This window comes from Centroberyx gerrardi, chromosome 13 (assembly GCF_048128805.1).
Source record: "Centroberyx gerrardi isolate f3 chromosome 13, fCenGer3.hap1.cur.20231027, whole genome shotgun sequence".
Classification (NCBI taxonomy): Eukaryota; Metazoa; Chordata; class Actinopteri; order Beryciformes; family Berycidae; genus Centroberyx; species Centroberyx gerrardi.
Window position 1 is genome coordinate 9,103,635 of NC_136009.1, and position 18,772 is coordinate 9,122,406.

General features: G+C 44.2%; 1 protein-coding gene across 1 annotated transcript; it reads right to left on the bottom strand.

Annotated features, from left to right (window-relative positions):
- On the bottom strand, positions 1 to 4,036 carry ednrba (endothelin receptor Ba). The gene is made up of 7 exons (XM_071918590.2): positions 3,623 to 4,036; positions 2,445 to 2,557; positions 1,732 to 1,936; positions 1,055 to 1,204; positions 523 to 656; positions 282 to 390; positions 1 to 135 (listed from the first exon to the last, which is right to left on the bottom strand). The coding sequence occupies exons 1-7, from the start codon at positions 4,034 to 4,036 to the stop codon at positions 1 to 3; spliced, it is 1,260 nt and encodes a 419-aa protein (XP_071774691.1).
- Between the last annotated feature and the right edge of the window lie 14,736 nt (positions 4,037 to 18,772).

An 18,772-nucleotide genomic window follows, 5' to 3' on the forward strand; every position in this document is an offset into this window, starting at 1 on the left:
TCACGCTGTCGTGGACTTGTTGGTCATGCGGGAGTTGCTCTGGTCGGAGGGCCGGTCGGTGACTTTCAGCTTCATGCAGGACTGCTTCTCGTCCATCAGCATCTCGGCGGGGAGGCACCAGCAGCACAGGCAGGACTGGAGAGAAGAAGAAGAGGGGGAGGGGAGATGGGGGGGGGGATAGGTTGAGAGAAAAGAGAGCGCCATAAGAGTTGAGGGTCATCACAAAATGCATGATTCCTTTTGATTTTTCAGTAGTGTGTTGAGAATGAGTCGCCCTTTACCCTGAAGCAGTTCTTGAAGCGCTTGCTGACCATGTAGAGAGCGATGGGGTTGATGCAGGAGTTGACGGACGCCATGTTGATGCCGATGTAGTCCAAGACCAGGAAGAAACTGGAAGGGTTACAGAGACGCATTAGTGGTCCGTCTCCCCCTTTTTGGAGGGTGATTCATTCTCTGTTACTATTTCTATTCTATTCTTTTCTGTTCTGTCCTCTCGTGGGTTATGGTGCACGCGCTCCCTACCTGAGCAGTTCACAGCGGTTCGGGTCTTTCTCGTCGTAGATGGTGAGCTTCAGGATGCGACTGAGGTGGAGGGGCAGCCAGCATAAAGCGAAGACCAGCACCAGGCAGAACACTGTCTTAGCCACCTCCCTCCGCTACACACACACACACAAATACATGCGATAAATCATTGTGCAGTAACAGATTATATCGAGGGTTTGGTGCGAAAGAAGCATCAGTGACAAAGAACACATTTGTTATCTATAAACTAAATTACTAAAGCAGGAATTCCAAAAGACTCAAGTGAAAAAACGACATTCAATTTGGTGTGAAAAAGGCCTAACTGTACTTTTTTTTTTGAATAAAAAAGATGAAGAAGTCATTTAAAGTTTTGTTTTGCTATAGAATTAGCAGAAGGTCACTTGTGCCCCTTTTTCTCTACACCCTCCATATGAAGCAAGTCAATAATCTATGACAAAAAAGATAAACACTGCCTTTCAAAGATGGCTGCCACCGCCCCTCCACCCCTCCACCCCTCCACCCCTCCACCCACCTGTTTGAGGTGGTCGCTGAGGGCGATCTGGACGCCGTTCTTCTTCCTCAGCATCTCGCAGGTCATCAGGGTGTAGAAGATGGCGGTGCAGGCCAGCGGCAGGCAGAAATATGCACTGAACAGCCACCAGTCCTTAGCCGACTTATAAAACTACGGAGACAGAATAGGAGAGCAACAGCATCAGATTACTGTACAAACATTATAGTGTCTCAGTACTGGAGAGCTTCATACTGAGTTAAAGATGACAGCCAAAGTGCATTTCTGCAGACTGAGTCAAGGGTGTGACTTAGGTCGTCCATTCAAAATCACTTCATCATTAGACCTCGGTGGGATTATAACTATTCCTTGTTGTTATTTCTAGGTTGATGGAAGACATACGCATGCACGCATACACACACTGCAATATATTCAGTCAGGCAAGGGAGCAATAACTCCAATGATATATGTATTGCAGTAGCACTGGGGAGGAATTTGACAATGCTACATTTTCCATAAACTCTGTATCACCATGACCCAGCCAGGAAGCTGTCACAGTGTGTGTGTGTGTGTGTGTGTGTGTGTGTGTTTATGTGTGTAACACACAAGTGTGCATGTGCAGGTTTGCAGCACTCACACACACTGTTTCACTATTTCCCTGCGAGTTATTTGTCTCTGAAGGTCTGTGCGTTTCACCTCACCTTCATAAAGTCCGTTTTCTGCATGGGGTGCAGCAGACAGATCCTCAGGTGCTCTCCTTTGTAGTCCATGGTGATCATGTCGAAGGCCACAGCCTCCGGCACAGCGAGGATGATGGATAGTATCCAGATGAGGGCGATCTCAATAGCCATCCACTTGGGAACGCCGATCCCCTTGATGCGGCTCCACGACGCCACGGCGCGATACCTGGAACATTCAGTTGTCCATTGATCGTTTTTTTAGTCAGTTAACCAACCAATCAAAATTAATTGATAACTTCATCATTACACTTTGTATCTTTTAAAATATTGAATCCAAAAAGGTTCTTTTTTTAAAAACGAACACCACACATTTTAGTGAAAAAGTCAGATAGAACCTTATAATTCCAAGCTCACGATTTAGCTGACACTCTTATCTGGAGTACATTACAATTAGTGCAACAGCAGAATAAGCTTCAGTTCCTAGATAACCAACATTACAAGAAACCAACAGCAAGGAGGTCAAAGGTCAATATTCCTGTGACCCCTGCATGTTGATGTAGTGCTGATGTAGTGCAGCTAAGGTGTGAGGAAGAGGGTTTTTCTTTTACAAAATAAAGAAAATCCTAAGTTTTGGTTCCACAGACATAATGTGTGTGTGTGTGTGTGTGTGTGTGTCTGCGGGTCAGTATGGGTCTGTGTGTGTATATTGGTTGGGGTGGGGCGGGGGGGCGTACCTGTCGATGCTCAGAGCGCACAGACTCAGCACTGTGATTCCCACTGAGGCTTTCTGAACAAACGGCACCAGCTTGCACAAGGCCACTCCGAACGGCCAGTCCTCTGCCAGGAGCTGAGAGAGAGACAGAGAGAGGGAGGGGGAGAGAGAGAGAGAGAGAGGGAGAGGGAGAGGGAGGGAGACGGATGGGTTTAACCAGGAGCAGGAGTGCAGCAAATTGTCTTTGGCTCCACTTTGTTTTTCCCAGTCACAGGCATCCAGTGTTGACCAGGTATGCTTCAACTTGAACTTCTGTGAACATCCAGAGCTTTTTCTTTTTTTTTTCTTCTAACCTGTCTTGGAAACACAATGAGGCATCTGTCTGACATCAAGGCACCGTAAAGCCAGAGACGAGCTCTTGGAGAACAACAGGACTCTGGCTAACCTGCATGAGGCTTTCATGCCTGCTTTGGATGGGCTACTGGAATGTGAGTCCAGCCCTATTGGAATCATATGTGGCTCTGTCTTCATATACCACTCTCTCTCTCCTCTGGTATGCACTCAGTTGTTTTAACATGCTTGGCCCCCCTTACCCAAATATACATAATACTCTTGGTCCTCTCTCTGTCTCTGTCTCACTCTCTCTCTCTCTCTCTCTCTCTCTCTCTCTCTCTCTTACACACACACACACACACACACACACACACACACACACACAGTAGGCCGACAGATAAAAACATGCCAGGGACATGAAGGAATATAGAGGGGCTCAGAATTCAGTTGAGTAATAACATGCAAAAACTACTTGGAAGCCCCCTGAAGAGAGAGAGAGAGAGAGAGAGAGAGTGAGTGTTGGGGTGGAGGTGGGTGGGGGGTTGTCTCTGTATGAATTAAGCTTCTCTTGGGGTTTAGTATTATGGATCTGGACTAAATATATGCAGCAGAATATTTTAAAAAAAGAACTTTAGTAATCCTATAATAAACTTTAGAAGGATACTGTAGAAATAGAACAGCAGAAAAATCCCTCGAAATATTATGGGAATATTATAGTGATACCAAAGGAGATAAAAAATACTATGGTCAGTATAAACCCACTATTGAGTACCACAGACACACTGTAGGTCCCTATAGGAATATTGTAGTGACTTTTCCTCAAGGTATAACCATCTTATACACTTAGGCGTCGGCGCGTCGGCTCACCTTGTAAACATTGATGGGAATGCCGATGATGATGTGCAGCAGGTCTCCGAGCGCCAGGCTGGCGATCAGGATGTTGGGCCCGTTACGCATGCACTTATTCTTATAGATGATCCTCAGCAGAGTGGAGTTACCGATGATGCCGACGACAAACACCAGGCAGGATACCACCGTGTTGATGTACTTGAAGGTGTCGCGGATTTCCGTGGGCCCGGTACACATGGGCGGCAGCCGGCGGCGCGGCATGGTGATGTTTGGCCTCACGGGACCCGCGTCTCTCTCGACCAGGCCCTGTCTCTGGGTGGCGGGGGGGTCCTGGGACACTTGTCTCCTCGGGTCACTGGCCTGCTGCCCGGTGGCCACAAGCAGCTGTCCCGCCAAGAGCAGTAACTCCAAACAGAGGAGATGCGTCTTCATCCTGGACTTTATATAGGTTATAAATAAGGTTTTTTATCCAAACGGGGGAGTGCGACTGCTCCTCTTTGCGTGCGCCTGGAAACACAAATTGAAAAATAATATTTGTGTATTATCCATTAGGAATATTATAGGAATATTACAGTGATACCATAGAAGGTAAAACAAACTCACTGTTCAGTACCACAGACACATTCCCTATAGGGATATTATGGAATTATTATTGTGATTTTTGCTCTTTCATTTCACTATAAACTCACTATTAAGCATCATAGACATACCCAACATTAGACTTTTTTTTCTTTCTTGTCCGACAATACAGTAAAATCAATGTCTCACACTGTTTCCCAGTCATAGCCTCTTACTTACCTAGTTCCAAACCGAGGTAGAAGTCCTTGGATCAAACTTCAGCAGTAACTCTCAAGCTCCCGAACCAGAGGGATGTTGCTCTCGCGGTGACAGCCCAGTCATCTCCAAAAGCAGCTCTCCTCACTGCCATTGATGTCAAAGTAGAGCTCCGTCAGCCCCTCTGGAAGTTCACGTCTCACCCAACACTGGCTGATCGGTCTTAATGCGCAGAGTCTCTTGGGTTTTGCCGAGCTGATCCCTGCCCTTCTCCAACCCCTCCTCTCTTTTATGCGGAGGGAGGGGAGGGTGGAGGTAGACAGAGGGAGGCAGGATGTTCCCAGCGCCCGAGTTATTCGGTGTTCATTAAAGTGAGGGGCAGGAGGAAATTAGGGTGGGTGGGGGGTAGTTGTCCTGGAGAAAAAGGGGGGTTGCACTGATCCCCCCCCCCCACACCCCCCCCCCCCCCCCATGAAAAATCCTTATAATATTCCTATAATATTTCTATAGGGAATTATGTTGTGTCTGCAGTACTCAATAATGAGTTTAAAGTCGCCTTATTTTACTGTATGTTTTTTTTTATCCCCTAATGGCATCACTAGAATATTCTTATGATATTTCTACAGGGATTTATTTTGCTGCTTATCTCTTTGTTTTCTTTCTGTCTCATCTGTTTTCTTATCTTATTGTTATTGTCCAAGGTTTCTCCCAATTTTCCCCCTAATAAGGGTTTCTTGGGAGTTTTTCCTTGTTTTCACTGAGGGTCAAAGGTCAGTGGTGCTTAGGTTAGGCTAGGTTAGGCAATATAGGCTTGTTATGTCTCTATTCTGTCATGTGCTTTGTTTTGCTTCCCTGTGTTTTATTTAGTTGCATACATATTGCATTATTTAGTTCTGTGATTGATTAGTTAGATTAGCTAGGCTCAATCTCTGTAAAATCCTTTGAGGCATGCTTGTGATGAAGGGCTGTAGAAACAAATGAACTTGAACTTGAGCATTTGATATAGAACTTGATTGGGCATCGGGCCATTTTCTTTTACGTTCCCAACACTCGTATCAGTTGGATGGATTGACATTTAGAGTTGGCAGTGTGCAGTCAAATTGCAGATAACTGCACCATGTTAGTCCAGCTGTTAATCATTTTAATGAGATATCACATGATGAGAAATGCAGTGAGATCCAGGTTGATACATTAGTCCTTGTCTGCATGTGCGTCAACCCAACTGCCACACCTGGGTAAAATATTAGCAGGTAATTATTATTATAGCATTTATTTAACCTGTGAAGTATTTGAGAATCACTTTAGAATATGTGACTAAAAACCATGAACCCAGGCTCAGATTTCCTGAACAGCAGTCCTATTTTCAAGACTGAGCAAAATGCACTTTTTGATTCAATAGTTCAAACAAAATATTTCATTGACCCCTAATATGAAACATACCATTTTAAAGCTCGAAATGCAATGATCAATACGATCAATAGTCCTTGAAAAACAATCAAGAAAGAAAATCAAGAAGGCTAAATTTCCCCAAGGGGATCAATAAAGTGCTATCTTATCTTATGTCCCTAAATGTGCTGGTATTTCCATGCTGGGTCACATGTTGTTCTTGACAAATTACCTGACACTATCTGAGTTGTCCTGAAGCAGGTAAAATCCACACATCTGGTACTCAGAACATGTTAAAGGTGCAAACATTAACACACCATCAAATTAACTGTGTGCCTTGGTATAATAACCGTAAATAAATGAGACCATGGTGGAGGCGACTGGTAGCTTGTATCAGACGACAGTGGTATTGTTAGTGCTAGTGTTTCTCAAAAGACTACATTAAGACTACATTTCCCATAAACCCCACTGCTTCCAGTCACAAAGATGTTGTTGCTACTTTCGTTTCAAAATTGGATATCCACCATTTAAAAAAACTGACACCCACTCTCCCATATTGACTGCTGGCATTAAAGCGAAGCACATTATGGGTTAGCATTGAAGTTAGGAGTCACGTTAAGACATTTGCTTATAAAACAGTTTTTTTTATGTCTGTCTGTCTGTCTGTCTGTCCATCTGCTGTCTGTCTGTCTGTCTGTCTGTCCGTCTGTCTGTCTGTCTGTCTGTCCATCTGCTGTCTGTCTGTCTGTCTGTCTGTCCGTCTGTCTGTCTGTCTGTCTGTCCATCTGCTGTCTGTCTGTCTGTCTGTCTGTCCGTCTGTCTGTCTGTCTGTCTGTCTGTCTGTCTGTCCATCTGCTGTCTGTCTGTCTGTCTGTCTGTCTGTCTGTCCATCTGCTGTCTGTCTGTCCGTCTGTCTGTCTGTCTGTCTGTCTGTCTGTCTGTCTGTCTGTCTGTCCATCTGCTGTCTGTCTGTCCGTCTGTCTGTCTGTCTGTCTGTCTGTCTGTCCGTCTGTCTGTCTGTCTGTCTGTCTGTCTGTCTGTCTGTCTGTCTGTCCATCTGCTGTCTGCTGTCTGTCTGTCTGTCTGTCTGTCTGTCCATCTGCTGTCTGTCTGTCTGTCTGTCTGTCTGTCTGTCTGTCTGTCTGTCTGTCTGTCCGTCTGCTGTCTGTCTGTCTGTCTGTCTGTCTGTCTGTCTGTCTGTCTGTCTGTCTGTCTGTCTTGTGTCTGACCACACCTGCGTTGGCTCAGCGCTGTTCATGCCTGTGAGGCTCAGCTTTTCTGAGAAGAGTCCTGTTCAGAGGCCAGAGGAGCATCTGCACCAGATGTGTGTTTCTGCTGATGGATTACCATCTCAGCGGAGGCTTACGAACTTCCATTAGCCCATGTCTGTACTGTCTGTCTGTGTGTGTGTGTGTATGTGTGTGAGAGAGAGAGAGTATAGGAGAAAGAGATAGATATCTTTGCTGAGGTAGTGGCCTACATGGACTCTGTTCTCACTGTGACCTCCTTGTCTGCTTTCCTATCGCGTTTGAGAGGACGTGCCCCCCTTCCAGTATCAGTGCTGTGTGCATGTGTGTGTGTTTGCTATGCCCTTACACCCGCTGCCCTTACACACACACACACACACACACACATACACACACACACACACACACACACACACACACACATTGCAAGTGGAGAAAATTGGATCTATTCAGTGTATCAAATTCCAGACTGCTTGTACACACACATGACCTCTGGATGTGTGCCCTCATTAGATGAATAAGACAAATTACATACACTGAATGTACAAAAATATTAGGGACACTTCCTCTTTTCATGAAGTACTCTAATGAGGTGAATCCAGGTATAAAAGCCATTATTCCTTATTGACTTACCTTATTAAATCTATACCAATCACAAAGGAGGAGATGTAGATAAAGAGAAGCAGACGAGTTACAGAAGAATTTTTAAGCTTTGAGACAAATTGAGATGGGCTGCAACTCAATATCAGGAAGATGCCCCTAATATTTTGTATATTCATCAACTTCATCAAATCTCTGTATTTACTAAGTTCAATAAATGTACACTATTTTGTCTTGTAATATTGATGCAGGCACATCAAATAAAGAGAGATTCGCTCTACTAAATAGATGTCCTCAAGAGCTTTTACTTGATTTATAGATCTCATTTTGGTCCAGAATGCCAGTTACGCTCTTCTGGCACCAAGTCCTCGATTTTATGTCCTCATTAACTTTTTGAGTCCCAATATAATTTAAGTGACTCTGGTATACGCCATTAATAATGCTCTTTTACTCTGAAAGAAGCCCTGCCATCAAAGGGAAGATGTGTAGCTGTCACTCAAACTCCACTTTTACCGTCTCCCACATTAGTAACAGGCTATTTTGCCTCTTGTCCGACAGTGACTGATGCCCCAATAAACTGATTTACACTTTTAAGTAAAGAGGGACAAATTCATTCTTCTCAAGGTTCTCTCTGTTTTTTTTTTTTATGGCATCATCTCGCCTGAGCTGGTTAGACCACCCCATCTCTCCGAGCTGGGTTTCCTTAAAGGCAGAAAATGTTTCTCCAGATAGACCAGATCCTATGAGGACAAAGCGGAGTCTTGTCAGGAACAAGCAGGGGTTTCATCGCCCTGAGTGTCAACAAGAGGACACCTTACCTAACCCGCACCACACACCCCCAGGGATCGGCCTGTTAGAAGCGGGACATGCTGACTTTATTGCTGATTCATGCCCCCTGGTGTGTTTCCATGCATTTGTGTATATATGTGTGTGTGTGTGTGTGTGCATCCTTGTCCCAAAGGCCAGGCGATGCTGATTGACCTTTGCCCTTTTAGCCGTATGAACAGAGTGGTGGGTTCATAGAGACTAATTAGCTACTAATTAGATCTATAAAAATAGTGTCTCTCTATCCATCTCTCTGCCTCTTTTTTTTTACATCTTTTTCTCCATTGCCTCTCTCTTTGTCGTGTTTGCATTTTGCAATTCCACCGACGAAGTAACGTCTTGTTGATATGAAATTTGATTGATAGAAATGATTAGCGTATTGTCGCAGTCAGGTGGAAACCATGTATCTCCAAAATGTTGATTTTTCACTAACTGAGAAAAACGCCATGACAATTAATTTTTCACTTTATCCAATGAGTCTTGAAAAGGTTTCATAAGCCCAAGAGGTCAGAGAATTTTCTCAACCCATAGAGGAGCATGTAATTGCCAAATGGGAGTTATGAGGTTTTCACACAACAGTGATGCATATCTATATCTTGTATTGATCGCTGTTTAAATTCTATTAGATGATAAAAAATGAAACCCTCTGGTCATGGAATTCCTAGAATCTCATGGAATTCTGAGAGGCGTATTCCAGACAGGGAAAGTCAGGGAATTTGATACATTCTCTGGAGAAGTCAGGGAATTTTACAATCACTTTACATGAATATACCACAATGTATTTTACAACTTGTCTCACTCATTTATTGCATTAGATAGTAGGACGCGCTCTGACTTAGTTATGCAAAGTCATGGAATTTCACATCAGCAGCATGGTGGGAACCGTGTGGAACAGTTTCCCCCCTCAAGTCAAGAGGCCAGCTGTAACACCACGCCAGCATATTGTGTCGGCAAGGCTCGAACACAATGACAGGATTCAGTGCTTTTACAGTTGTGATTACAGCCTTGTGACACAGGAACCTGTTGTAAAATATTCCCTCCTCTCCCCCTCTCCCTCTATCCCTTCTATCCCACCCTCCTTCCGTCATCTCCCTTTTATGTCATGCCCTTTCTCTCCCTCTCCCATCTCTCCTTCTATCTCTCTTCTATCCTTCTCTCCTTCCCTCGAACTATCTCCGGGGTTTGATTTTCCCTCTGTTGCTAGAGACAAAGGAGAGGTTGTGCACCTCTGCCACTCCTCACATCCACATTCAAGCCCTGTTGAAATGACTAAACCGCAGCCCTCGGGCTACCCCAGCACCCAGGATGCAGCTCTGAGTGTGTGTGTGTGTGTGTGTGTGTTCATGTGTCTGCATGTTTTTGTGTGTGTGTGTCTGTTTAGTCCCCCTCAGGCCGTCTCTCTCTCTCTCTCTCTCTCTCTCTCTCTCTCTCTCTCTCTCTCTCTCTCTCTCTCTGTCTGGTCGCCCTCCTGTGATAATGGGCTATTAGCACTGAGCCCCACTTGACAACAGCACAATGCAGCCCTATGTGTGTGTGTGTGATGTATGTCCTTGTGAGTTAGACAGACAGATCTTTGACTGTGCAAAGCTCTTGATTGCCCACTATTTTCAGAGGAGCAAGTATGCGCTGATGCTCGAACACACACAGGCTAACAGGGAGAAAACATGCTGATTTTTCACAAGCGCCACATGGAGAGGAAAAGAGAGAGAGAGAGAGAGAGAGAGAGAGAGAGAGAGAGAGAGAGAGAGAGAGAGAGAAAGAAAACGTCTCTCTGAAGTGCTGTAGAATCTGCCTGATATGGTGCTTGGATATACATGTGTACTTTTTGCACTTAAAGATTAAGATGAATATTAAATGCCAAAAGTTTTTTTTTTTTTTTTTCCCAAGATGGAATATTCTACATATTCCATGTGAAAAGGTTGCTGTTGGTTTGCAGCCACACAAACACTCTCACCACACACACACACACACACACACACACACACACACACACACACACAACCAACACACCCACACACCCACACACCCACACACCCAAACACACACATTAAAGATAAGGGTAAAGATAAGTGGAAGATGGTAGAAAGCAGTAATTGGATAGGCCTACACTATCATGTTTCACCAGTAACACATGCTTTGTGTCAGTATGTATGTGTTGTGTCTATGTGTGTGTGTGTACATATACAGTAGATATGTATTTACAGAATGAGTAACATCCAACATTGCATCCTTGTGACCATCTGAATAGAATCTTTCTATCTTCAAATTACAGTGATTTAAACAGTGGTTTCCCTTTCATCCCACAGCGGTGCTCTTTCTCTCTCCTGTTACTCCTCTTCCCTCTCTCTCCTCCTCCTCCTCCTCACTTCACTCCACACATGAACTCCTGCACTCCCTATCTTTCCATGACCATCTTTTGCACTTTCTCACTGTAGAGAAATCACTCTCAGCCTCCCTTTCCCTTATTGCATTCATTTCTCCTCCTCGACTCCCTCCTTCCGAGTGGAAAAACAAATCTTTGTTATCTCAGTTCCTCTCATTCCTCCTTCCCATTAAGCGGCCCTGTTTATTTGACACACGGCCTAACACACACACACACACACACACACCACCGACACTTAGACATCGGGTCAAGTTGGGCTCACTGAGCTGAACTGAACTGACCGACTCAAGACGCATTTTCTGCCTTGCATGGATCGCTACCAAAGTGTCCAAACTTAAACCCATTCTTGTCTTTGTAAAAAAAAAAAAGAAAAAAAAAAAGACACTAATGCATTGTAATCCAGTGGGAGAGAGCAGTGGATTTCTTTGGGGGAGGATAGAAGAAGAAAGAGTGTTTCTACTTCAGTGTCAACATTTCTTTTGGATCACAAATGACTTGAGACAACAACAGTGGAGGAGAAGAGTTATGAAGGAACGTGACTCGCTAATTCAATCTCTCCCTCCATCTCTCTCTCTCTCTCTCTCTCTCCATCTCTCCATCTCTCTGTCTCTCCATCTCTCTCTCACTCTCACTCTTTCACTCGTCATTTAGAAAAAAAAACGCTGACAGAAATTGAACCGGTTCAAAAATGATTATTACGCTAATCATCCCTCTAGTAGTGCAACTTAACGCATGATAGTCTTCACATGGTATAAGAAATGATAGAGACGCTTTGTGCATATAATATGCCACAAGGGACTCTCTCTCTCTCTCTCTCTCTCTCACTCTCTCACACACACACACACACACACACACACAAACACACACACCACCACATACTTTCAGTCGCTGAACTTTCACCTTCTTCTGCAGAAAATCAAAACAAATTTGCAAGTTTTCCACACGAATGGGACCACTTTCCCTCATTCTCACTATTCAGTAATGACCGATCTCTCCCTGTTTCAGATGTTTGTGGTGTCGTCTCGCTCCGCACAGAGAAAGTGTGATGGGTTCAAATGGAAAACAAGCTCATGAATGCCTTATTTTCTTTCACTCCCAAATGAAACCATGAAGCCACCCAAAGCAGGGCATTTATAGCGTGGAAATTGTACTGTATCTTAAAGTGGTAATCCCCGAGAACTTAAGATACTACAAAAATGCCAGGTGGAGGGGGCATTGAGAAATCCCCACTGTGTAGATTTTGGCATATCAACATTGAGTCAATACCACTTTATGTCCAAAAAGTGCCACTGTTCTGGTTTCAGATCCAAGCCTGGCTGAAGAGGAGTGGCATTGAGACTGAGATAGACCCACAGATTGTAATCAAACCAAATGCTCATAAACATGACTATTTTTCTAGACAAGGTTTATACACTGAATATACAAAATATTAAGGACATCTTCCTGATATTGAGTTGCAGCCCCTTTTGCACAATCCACATCTCAATTGTCTCAAAGCTGAAAAATCCCTCTGTAACTCGTCTGCTTCTCTTTATCTACATCTCCTCCTTTGTGATTGGTGTAGATTTAATATGGTAAATCAATAAGGGAAAATGGCTTTTACCTGGATTCACCTCATCAGAGTACTTCCTGAAAAGAGGAAGTGTCCCTAATAGTGTATGTGCAATGACAGTGGGAGAGTTACAGCTGGAGCGTTTTGAGATCGAGGTGAAACACCACAGTGGATTGGACAGGCTGCTGACAAGCCCAAAATGTTTTTGATGAGATGGGAACGAATTGAGCGGGTCGAAGGATGGTGACAGGCCATATGAAGAATTTACCTGTAGATATATCTTCGGCTGTGAACCGGAAATGTAAAGCGCATCACTTACTGTGCGCCAGAGGATTTTTCCTGGGAAAGACCTACCAGCCACCGGGTGTTTAGAACAGCAAATGTAAAAGCTTTATGAAATGGCTAAAGGCTGAATCACTATTTTGTTATATATCGATCAGCAATAGAGAGTAGCAAAACATGAAAATGACACTGTAATCTCAGTATATAACAGGTAGTTTAGTAGATTGTACAACCTAAACGAAGCTGACAGAGTGGCCATTTTTACAGTGCATCCCTTCCCGACATGAGGCAGAACAGAGAGGGAGGAGAGGCATAACTCTGTAGACTTGATGTGTTAAGGCTGGAGTGACAGAGAGAGAAGGCAGAGATTGATGGAGAAGAGAAAGACAGAGACACTGTAAGTAGGTTAGGGCTGGAATGGGGGCTTAATACCAAGATTGGTGATGCATGCCTCCCATTACGGCTCCATGAGGACAACAATCTACTGTCTGTGTGCGTGTGTGTGAGTGTGTGTGTATTTTACAGTAAATGAATGCCAGGATGAGACAGGTAAAAAAAAAAGTGAATGTATGTACTGTACGGCTGCAAGGCTGGAGAAAGTGTTCATCAATTAGGCTGATTCACAGATATTATGTGTGTGTGTGTGTGTGTGTGTGTGTGTGTGTGTGTGTGTGTGCGTGTGAAAGAGGGGGAAAAAAGAAAAAATTGGTGACCGTTCCCATACAGAAACACGCCTCGAGGGTTTTCTCTCTGATAACTCAATAAAGCCTCTCATCCTCTGTTCCTCTAACATTCGTTTTATTCTCTCTGTACATTTCAACTGTTGAGTTGACTGTAAAACGGAACCTCAATTTTAGGGGCCCCGCCATATTTTATCTGTTGTCCCCCGCGGCCAATGGACATGGCTATTCTGGGACGGCAAGCTTAACATAGAAACATACACACATTCTGTAACCCAGGGTTCCTACATAAGTCTGGAAAAGAATGATCAGCCAATTGGATTAGAAATTAGAAAAGTATTGAAAATGCATTCTATACAAATCTGACTGGCCTTTTGTGAAAATGTATATATTCTAAATTTTACATGCACTTTAAATTCTAATTTTGTAAACCTATCATCATTTCACATATTGTGATATTTGTTATATGAACAGTATTGTTCAGCTATAGATTCATACAGCAGACAGTACTTCTGTTGCCCAGCTGTCATCAGCATACAGCAAATTGAATACAGACGACGTCAAGAAATTAAGGTGTGGAAGGTATGGAAATTTCAAATAGAAAAAGTATAGGAACCATGTCAAACATATGCTTGTATACACACATATGGATGCACGCACACACACACACACATACACAAATAGGGGATTCCCTGTTAAACTAATAACAGAAATAGACCTTAATTTGGGTTGAGTGGCTCTTAACAAACTGTAACATATCACACGTAGCCTGCATGACACACACAGCTTTGTGTGTGTGTGTGTGTGTGTGTGTGTGTGTGTCTGCATCATGAAAGGGCAAGCACACAACCTCTCTGAAAATACCCTCTATACGAGCTGGGGTCAAAGGTTTAAGCTTGCTGAAGACATAATTGTGAGAGACTTGCATTAGTGTTGCGACCTTATTGGAAAGTAGAGCCAATAAATCCAATTGCTGTCAACGTTTGTGCATGTGCCCCTCTGTGTCTGAATGAATGGAGTTTCTTTTTTTTTTTGCAGCTGCACAGTCCTAAGAGAGGAGGGTCTTTTGTTTGGCCGATCTTTACGGTTCATCATTTTAAGAACGTATAAGAATCAATTCATGCTCCTCGCCGTTAATCAGCGCAATAATTGTTCTGATCTTTCCCGTCATTGTCACATGGCTGCTAATATCTCCACAGAGACGTCTGTATGATACACAGAGTGGAAGTGGAGTGGAATGACAACAGCTCTGCGCCAGGTTTTTCCCCCGGATCACGTGTCGCCGTTCGCTTTGAGGTGCGAGTCTGTGCCGCGCTGCCACAGTCTGCATCATACAGCACCTGTGGGACTGAGTGGATGTTCTGAGACCAAAATATGCTTAAGTGGGTCAGAGGGAAGAGAGAGAGAGAGAGAGGGAGAGAGAGAGAGAGAGAGAGAGAGAGAGAGATGTGGTGAGCCTCTCACCTCTGACTGTGCACAGCAACAGTGGTATGATTGTTCCCTCAGCAGATTACTGTGTGATATGAAGCCTCATGCCATCACAAGACATGTGACTCTCATTTGGTTGAGATAGGAAATGCGTTACTCTGCAGCTATCTGTTGTTGCTTTTTGCCCTCATTGTGGGTGTGTGCATCTGTGTGTGTGTGTGTGTGTGTGTGTGTGTGTGTGTACATTACAAAGTTGACCTGTGACCCCTAGATCAGGGCCTGCACTTCTTGGTTAAATATCCTAAGGTGAGACGGACGCTCAGAGTGAAACTGCAACAAAACTGTGAAAGTGACACAAATATATTCCTAATTTTAGCAGTAAGACTGAGACTTATGCATAAATGTTTCTTGAGAATACGCTCAACTGCTACATTATTTAAGAGCGCTGGAGAGGCGGACTAACTCGGTGAGGAACTGCCGGCAGGTGGCTGCTTTACCCAGACAGAGGCGGAGAGAGTCCGCCACTTTTCAAGTCAGGAAGAGTTTTTTAACTCGCAGACGACGCGGAGCTCAGAGAGATTTAGTGAGGAATTCCAAAACATAAAAAAAGTGCAGTGTTGAATTTGGCTCGCGCTGCAGATATTAATGCTGTTATGACTATGTTTTCTGACGAGGAGTATAAGCAATGGCGCGCAGATGAAGACAAAGAGGGTTCAGGGAGCGCCAGATTCCGCACTGTGCTTGATGTTATGGCTTTTTCAAGTACCAAAGCAATCAGTTGCACCATTTTATGAGCTTGGTATTGCCTTAAAAGAATAATTTCTGTTACTCACATGTTTCAATTTTTCAGCAAATTTATCATCATTTAACATGGAACATGTTGGCATCAATTTAAGATGATAACATGTCACGGTTTGCCCCTATGACTCCCATTCATTTAGCTTTAGTGGTGGCTAATTTTTGCTGATGTTTGTGTGTTGTTGTTAACCCTAACCCTAACTAAAAAAACAAACCATGCACAAACCACCTCCTTACTTGCTACCCTAAGCTAGGTGAACTGTGGCGCTCCCTTAAATAATTCAGGAGTTGAAAGGATTCTCAACAACTGTAAACACATAAGCACAAGTTGTAGCCCTCTAAAAGAAGGATTCAATTTGCATCACTTGGCCAAATCTTCCTTCTGGACAGCTTTATACATACACTTCCCCAAGGACTGCGATACATTGACTCTGAGGGGAGGAAGGTATGATCACAGCCTCAGTTCTCGTGATCTCAGTAAAGTCAATTTAGTGTTTTTTTGTCGAGTGTTGATGTTTTTTCGTGTCTGAGCAAAGGAAAGTGAAGCGAGTCCTTGGCGCGCTGGTTCACACCCGCTCTTAGAGGCTCCGTGCCGATGCTAATTGGAGCGCGGTGGAAAAACCAGGACATGTGTTGCATCCTCTCCTCTCCACCACCGTTCCCCCTCTCCTCCTCTGTCATCTCCTATTCTCTTTCTTCAGGCACTCATCCCGGCTCCCCACCTCAGCCGAGTTCCAATAAAGTTTTCTCTATCGCTCCCTTTGGGCTCCATCTAACATCTCATTCCATCAGTTCACTTTCTCCCTCTTTCACCTCTCCCTCACCTCCTCCCACTTTATCCTCCATCCCCCCCCCCCCCCCCCCCCCCATTCAAACCGAGCGAGAGCCGCAGATAAACAGAAGTGGAGAATTTGCTACAGTCGGTGCTGTGTATGTGGGAGGGCTCCTGTGTCAGTGAGCAATTCCGCTAACGCCACCAACACACATCAGAGAACTGTGTGTGTTTGTGTGTGTGTGTGTGTATGTGTGTGTGGATTGTGCATGCTGTGCCTGCATGCTGTGCCTGCTGTGCCTAAGGGCAGGGAATTTTAAATCAGGCGTCCAAGGAAACTGATACCGCCGAATATTTGAATATTTATCCCTTATCAGAAGCTGGGATATCAGTGTGGGAGCTGTGACTGAGTGGGTTAGGGAGGGAGAGACAGAGCCTGGTGTTTGGGGACAGGCAGATGGTGTGTTTCCCCCTCCTTTTTCATGTCGGAGCAGCACAAAGTACATGAGCTCTGCCTAGCGTTCGTCCTCTGAAATTACATAATCAGGCCTGAACACATCTGACAAGGACATAGTGATGTTATGATGCCTGTTTCCTACTGAACTGCAGTCTAGTCACTGTTTCTTACCCAGTTTCTGGCTGTAGTCTATGCTGATATGGAGGATAGCCTAATAAAAACTGACTATAATAATACTTTAATACATTTTAGAAAGATACTATACAAATATCACAGCAACTTTAAGTCCCTATAGGAGTATTATAGTGATACTGTTGAGATTAAAATACCATAAAGTACAATAAGATCACTATAAAGTCACTATACATGCTACAAGTCCCTGTAGGAATATATTAGGAATATTATAGTGATACCATATGAGATGAATATACCATAAGGCACGATAAGGTCTTCAAGAAATATTATAGGGGCATCACAGTGCCTTCAAAAGTGAGACAAGTTAACTTTCCCTGACTCTCGGAGTCACAGAGTGAAAGAGCCCAACATGTGGAACAAATTTCCCTTCACTTTATCTCCTTTAACATTCACTGTGTTGGCCTGTTCCCTTCTTAATGGAACAATGGAGCAGCATTACCAGCGGCTCATCCTTGTGATCCTGTCTCCCTGGGGTCCCAATCCCCTTCCAGTGGTGTGTAAATGTAGGTCGACTGCGCTGTGATTTAGCGGGGCTGTTGTTTGTTTGGATGAGGAGCGTTACTGTCAGCGATGAATCATCTGCGAAGGCACTTGAGCGTGTTTACGGATGTAAAAGACAAGGAATTGGAGGCGCCTTCCTCAAACAGCCTCTTATTAATGAGGTGATTGACAGCCCGGTGCATCTGAGCAGAGATCACTATAATGATCCTACAGTACACCTATGGGGACTCATGATGTGTCTGTGGTACTCAATAGTGAGTAGTGAGTGAGTCATAGTGACCTTGCTGTACATTATAGTACTTTTTATGTTTTATGGTGTCTCTATAATATTCCTAAAGCAACTTTTTGCAGAGATATTTGTATAGTCTCCTTCTAAAATTGACTAGGATTACTATAGTTATTTTTGTAAGGAGAGTTTCCTCTTGCCACTCCTGGTTTGAAATCCTCTCTTCGTCTGCTTGTTGTTCGCAGGCCAGACATAGCTGTACAATTTAGCAAAACGATATTGACTGCTAGTGCAATTTCCAAATTGCAAGAGGCTGCACTTTTCTCTCAGAGGGGAAGACGTTTCAAACAGCTTCCTAAGCAAACCATTCTGACGTTATGCAGAATCCCCGGCCTACAAACAAAGTTGCGTTTTGGGGGGGAAAGCCATTCATTTTATTCCAACTAAGCACCCAGCGGTTTTGAACATCCTTCAAAGCCGAAAAAGAAATTATGTCAAGAAAAACTGTCCACTTGTATTTCAGGTCATATCTGAATTGTAATATTCAGCAAAAAGAAATGGCAAATAGGACTGGGACTTTTTTTTGTCAGTGTTATTCAGCCCTGAGGTACACTCTTGCTCCAAATGGATCAACAGACTATGATAGATTTGTCTCCTTGTCCACATTTCCATCCGTTCGGCCATTTATCCTTCCTTGTGTTGCCGCATCCAGTGTTTTCATCTGAGAAATGGCTGAACGAGACAAAAAGGAGAGAAAGGGGGGGACCGTTTGGAATAGAGAGCAGAGCCTTATCCCTCCGACACATGCACTCGCTCTGATCCCTGGAACACAATAGAGCCAGCTCCCCGCACCCTTGGGCCAGGCAGCAAATAATACCCACAATGCAGCGTGTCTGTGACTGCTGGAATCCCCTGTGGCCATGCTTGTACAGCTTGTAAAGGACTGTGCCAGGGAAGTGAGGCCAGGCTATAGTGGCAACCTATAGATGCCAGGTCCTGGTCCAGCCTTGAAGAACCCCCCCCCCCCCCCCCCCTCCCCCCCTCCTTATTCTGAATGAGCCC